The following is a 6,000-nucleotide window of genomic DNA, read 5'->3' as shown; positions in this document are numbered from 1 at the left end:
AGAGAAATGTCTGAGGTGGTGTGTCTGTGCTACATTTACAGGATGGTCTTTTGAATTTTGGAGGTTTTATTTAGATTTTTAGTTTAAAGTAGACTAATAAAAAGGAATTGAGGAACCAGTAAGAAGAGTTTTACTGAGTGTGAGTTTAAATCTGGAGACACAGCACAGAGACATTAACTTATTATTTTTGTTCCTTCAGCTAGAGTTTATAATGTGCAGTCAGTAAACACAAACCTGATATCACCTGATACTACAAATGCACTAGCCTCTGTTTTATATATATTACACTATCCTAGATTCCTCATGCAAATTATTTGGACTCTAACTTCTCTAAACTTCTCCTTGATGTCCATCACTGTATGTGTTTTTATTGCCTTAACCAGAACAAAATGGCTACTGTATATGTATGTATGAATGGATGGATAAATGGATAGATGAATGAATGTTAGTGCCAAAGGGTGATATCTATTTTTTCTGTTGCTGCCATTGTTGAATAAAAAAGGATGCCAATAAACATCAATTCAATAGCATACATCAGGTAATTGTTGTGAATATGTAATATAAACAGAGAGAGACTAATGTCTAGGATCCTGCATTCTCCCCACTGTGGCCTAAGCACAGAACCAACCCAGCCACTGGTGGTTGCACAAGTCCGTGCATTTTCAAGCTGAGATTAATTGGGAGGTGTGGGAGTAATTTTTAATGGTTTAAAGTGGTTTAGAGTGTTTAAAGTGGTTTTGAATGTTTTAGAGTGTTTAGAGTGTATATGAATGCATTCTTGTTTGTGTTTGTATAAAATAATCAGAGGACAGCATGGTTGGGTTGTCAGGCACCACCTTAATTTATTGGTCACCTCTATTTACAGTTTTAACAATGAATGGTTAAACACTACGAGGTTTGGGTGCGAGACTTTGTTGACAGTAGATGAGAATTGGACGGAGTTTCAGTCTTGGTATGGCTGGGGTTGGAGCTGTGCCCAAGGTCCTGAGCAGAAGCGCAGCACGTCGTAGGAAGTCAAGGGTAGCAGGAGATAGAGCTAGGAATAATTGGAGGGAAACTGTGATTAAAACTACAGCAGGTGTAGAAGTGAAAGAAAACATTGTTTGCAATGAATTAAAACTAAGCAATCAAAGACAGAGCAGTGGCCCTGAAACTTACCCATGCTGTCCTCGGAGGTCAAAATGAACTGTTTGATGAAAACAAGCTGGAAAAGTCCTATTGATAAGTGCACAGATGTCCACTATTTTTATAACTGACCTCGGAAGTCCGATTATAATGGAATGCGAAAGAGTTAAAAAGTAAGAGATAATGGTGTCCAAAAAAGAACCTGATATTTCAGGAAGTAAATAGTGACTTTCTGAGAGGGTTTGGTTTGAATATTATGAAAAGATAAGGGAAAAGAATAAAAAGACTATGTTTTGTGATGATTATTTCGGAGGTTGTTGGGATGTTCATTCGTGAGCAGCTCAATTTTTGTAACCAGCGCTGATTGCAAATAAAACCTTGTATCTGCATTCATCCAGTCTGGGCAGTTTGGATTTTTTTAGTTAGAGCCTTGCTTGACTGAGCTGTCAGGTCAATGTGGAGCTGGAGACAGATAATAGCAACGGATTAATTGAGTAGTATTAAATAGAGCGTTATAGTATTGGATAAAAATATTTTCCACAGAGGGTTGCATCAAGAAGGGCATCCACTGTAAAACCTGCATCAAATCAAAATATGCAGATCAATGATCCACTGTGGCAAACCCTAACAGGATCAGCCGACAGAAGAAAAAACAGTAGTATGTTTGCCTTCAGTGTAGTTAAACTGTGTGAAAGTTTTTGTACAGTGCAGCTGGATTTCCTGTCACTGTGGGCACCAAAGCACAGTAGTATAGAGCAGAGTCTGATACAGCAGCAGAGGAGATGATCAGATCCACTCGTTGCATGTTTTTATCAACATGAGCGTTCAGACGTGGTGGGATTGGGTCACTTTTATACCCACTTGTATCAATATAAAGAAGGAACTCAGGGTTAGATGTTGGATATTGTCTGTACCAGTACAGGTAGTTTCCTGAAACACCGCTGAATTTGTATTTGCAAGACAGAGTAACATTTTCACCTTCATGTACAACATTATGAGTTGAAACTGGCTCTACTGAATCTGCCATGGAGTCACCTGTCATAGAGGAAAGAACATAATGTCAGTAACCTATCTGTGGATCAAGCCAGTGTTACATGAATCTCACATTCTGCTGTTTCACATCACCACACAGACTATTTAACCATTAATTCAACTTTTAATATTTATGCAATAAACAAGGCAATTTACTCACCTAGTGAAAGCCACAGAGACACGAATATAACAGTAAACATGATGAATGGTTTTAGCTGAATGTAAATATTCTGAGGTCTTTATGTACTCTGATATGATCATAAATGTTCATGAAGCTCCACCCCACAGCATCACATGACACCAATGTTACTGACAGATTGTTGATTCTTACTGAAGCATTGCTGTTTGTGGAGAATATTTCCACATTGTATTCAAGTTCAAGCAGGACATTTATTTAATTAATTTCACAAAAGGCAGATGCAAGTGCAAATTGCAAACTACCAGAAAAGGCTATGGTTGAAGCTGTGCTACACACAACAACCACAACGAGAAGTCATTTTCATTCACAAAGTATAACAACAAATACTACTTTCCAGAACATTACATAACATTACTCTCCTGAACTCCTGAATTTGTAAAGCTTCAGCTGCTTAACTTGAGCTTGCTTCAGCTTCTAACTGTCCTCACAGTCAGGCATTTCAGAAGTGAATGTAAACATGTAAATAGCTCCATCTTGTGAGAAAAGCATGGCTCTGCTCCAGTCATGTGTAGTGCTTTTTGTACAGTGTGGTTGGGCAGCAACAGTAAAGAAAAGCAAGAAGAGGAGTAACATTGTTATCCTGAGTGTTTAGTTCAGGTCTCTAGCTTTAGAAATAATTGCCAGTGTTGTGTATTTGAAATGTGTCTCTGATGTCTAGGAGAACTACTACTATAATTGGGATTACATTTTTTTTCTTTTCATTTTATTTCTTTTGTCTGCAGTATATAACATATAACAGTATTTAATATATTCCATCAACAGTAAAATGCACTATTCTGAAAAGACCATTAATTCACATGTTTTATTGAATCTTTTCTTGTGATAATGAATTCATTGATTTTTAATCATCTTTAATTATTTCTATAATTATCACACATTGCAAATTATACATGAGCCCACATTTACATTATAAACAATATAAGCATGAAGAAAGGAAGGAAAGAATGAGAGTAAACTGGTTACAATGAATCATCAGGACAACTGGACAGAAAAGGTCAATTCTATTTTAATTCTATATCAACAACTGACACTAAATGTTCTGTTAGCATCAGACAAAATATACTTGAAAATGTACAAATTTACTGCAGTGTTTAGTTGTGTATTCATTTTTCTTTTCAGTTGCATATGTTACCACCACTGTATTTTGTCTGTTGTTAGCTGATAAGTTGGGAAAGGGAAAAGGAGAATAAATTCAATTCAAGATAGAACTGTAGAGAAAACCATCATGTTTTAATTTCCTCTGTTCTTCTGAAAGTTTCCTTTTTATGTTATTGTAAATGTCAAGTTTCCTTCTACTCTGTCTTCAGTGACGCATCTAAGCATTTCTTGTGTACAAAGCCTCAACTGTAGATTCCCTCTGTTTTAACCAATCAGAATGCAGGATGTGCCACATTATGTAAAATACACACACATGTTCTAAAAGAATATAATGGTTAAAAGATTTCTTTATATTTACTTAATATACTTCCTATTTCTATAAAGTAAACAATTTCTAATCTACAAAATATATTGTTGCAATTACAACACTGTAAGGCTTTCTATACTTTCTATACATTAGAATTGATTATATCAGATTAATAATTACTAATGAAGTGTTACTTAATTACACTTGCATATACTTGGCTTGAAGTAATGCATTACTTCAATAATCTTTTTTAATCAAACAATTCTTATTGTGAAATTAAATTCTTCAGCACATTTATAGTACACCCTTAGAGTCTAAACAAAACACCAGAGGCACTGCAGTGACTGATACAATTTTAAAAATTCCCCATAAAATTATAATAATATAAAACCCCTAATACAATTTATAAGCGTCTTGTATTAAGCTCAATGCTCTTTTAAGTATCTGTGGTAATTCAAGTGTTTCACTTAATATCAGTGCTGGATCAAGTGCTATTTTATAAGCTGCCAAATAATGAAGAGTGAAGTCTTTAGTTCACTAGTGTTACATTAAAACTCAGGAATTTAAATTATTTAAAGACATATCGATATTTAACTTTGTTTTACATTTTTATTGCATCAGGGGAATAACAGCATGAACCTTAGCAGAAATAATTATTTTTGATTAAAGATTAACATTTATTTTTAAAAGATTTCTTCTCTGATTGTTCAACCAATAAGTATTAACAACATATGTAAGAGGATCATTGTTGATATTTAAAGGAAATAAACAGCGAAGTTTGAGAATTAAGAAAGAAACCTGTATTTGAATGAAACAGATAAACATCTCCCCCTGCTGAGAAAAAAATCAAGCTTGACTTTTTTACAGTCTGTTTGAGTTTTGTGTCTCTGTGGGCTGCATGGCTGTAACAAACCTCCAGACACCGGGTGAGTAGGATCCATGTGCAGTTTATTAATATAATTCAAAACGACAGGCAAGAAAGGTCAGAGAACCGTAAAGACGAACCGCGATGCAAACTAATCCAAAAAACACTAGACTGACTCAGAAAACCAATGAAACAAAATGAGATCAAAACCACAACAGCAATCAGACAAAGAAACACGAGAAACAGCTTGGTACAGAGCTAGTCACAATACTCTGTAATGTGCATCCAAGACTGTCTCCATGATCAGACCAGGAGAGGAGCAGAGATTAATCACTGAGGCTCACAACTGATAGATTTGTATCTGAAAATACTGTCTCCTAATAATACATGTGTCAAAAATCTAATGTGATTTATAAATATACTCTTTATAAATCACATTAGAGACAGAATTCCTCCAAACATGGCATGTAAATTCAAAATGATCAGTAGATAATAGATTTCCATATAACAAAACTGTGTGAAGGTTTTTGTACAGTGCAGCTGGATTTCCTGTCACTGTGGGCTCCAGAGCACAGTAGTATAGAGCAGAGTCTGATACAGCAGCAGAGGAGATGATCAGATCCACTTGTTCATCTTTAACGTTAGCAGTCATTCTTGGGTCAGTGTTGGAAATTAGATTTCCTTTTTGGTCAACATTAAGAAGGAACTCAGGTTTAGATTTTGGATATTGTCTGTACCAGTGCAGGTAGTCTATTCCACCACTTTTTTTATATGTGCAGGACAGAGTAACATCATCACCTTCATCTACAGCTTTATGAGGGAGAAGTGGCTTTATTGAATCTGCCATGGAGTCACCTGTCATAGAGAAGAGAACATAATGTTTTTAACCTTTAAATAATCAACAGGAAATACTTAAGTCAGACCCACACTCTGCATTTTCACACTGCATCACCACACAGACTAATATTTAATATAATATAGTTAATATTTCTGTAATAATAAAAAGTCAATGTTAACTCACCTAGTGAAAGCCACAGATACATGAATATAACAGTGAACATGATGACTGGTCTTAGCTCAGTGAAAATAGTGGAGATCTTTCTGTAATCTAATATGTTAACACCATAAAGCTTCAAAATTGCTCCACCCCACAGCATCACATGACAGTGTCACCAATGTTGTTGTCAGATTGTTGATTCTTACTGAAACATCCTGGCTTTACATTCAGCCTCATATGGGAAACCTGTCCAGAGGACATTTAAGTAAACACATACTGAAAGCAGGAAATTAATGTATTCCCTTAATGCTCAACTCTAACAGTTAAATCTTAAAAAATAAAACTTTCCTGTACTTATGATATCAAGAGAAGAAGAG

At 35.2% G+C, this 6,000-nt stretch overlaps 1 gene segment (V, D, J or C); it reads right to left on the bottom strand.

Moving 5' to 3' along the window:
* Window positions 1–1,873: 1,873 nt before the first annotated feature.
* LOC131349642 (T cell receptor alpha variable 12-3-like) lies at window positions 1,874–2,357 on the bottom strand (the record flags this gene model as incomplete). The annotated part of the segment is given in 2 exon segments: window positions 1,874–2,160; window positions 2,318–2,357. Coding segments are annotated over 2 exon segments (327 nt in total), but the record flags the coding sequence as incomplete, so codon positions are not given.
* Between the last annotated feature and the right edge of the window lie 3,643 nt (window positions 2,358–6,000).

This window comes from Hemibagrus wyckioides, unplaced genomic scaffold, assembly GCF_019097595.1.
Source record: "Hemibagrus wyckioides isolate EC202008001 unplaced genomic scaffold, SWU_Hwy_1.0 Contig1, whole genome shotgun sequence".
In the NCBI taxonomy this organism is placed as follows: Eukaryota; Metazoa; Chordata; class Actinopteri; order Siluriformes; family Bagridae; genus Hemibagrus; species Hemibagrus wyckioides.
This window is presented reverse-complemented; position numbering and strand designations above follow the sequence as displayed.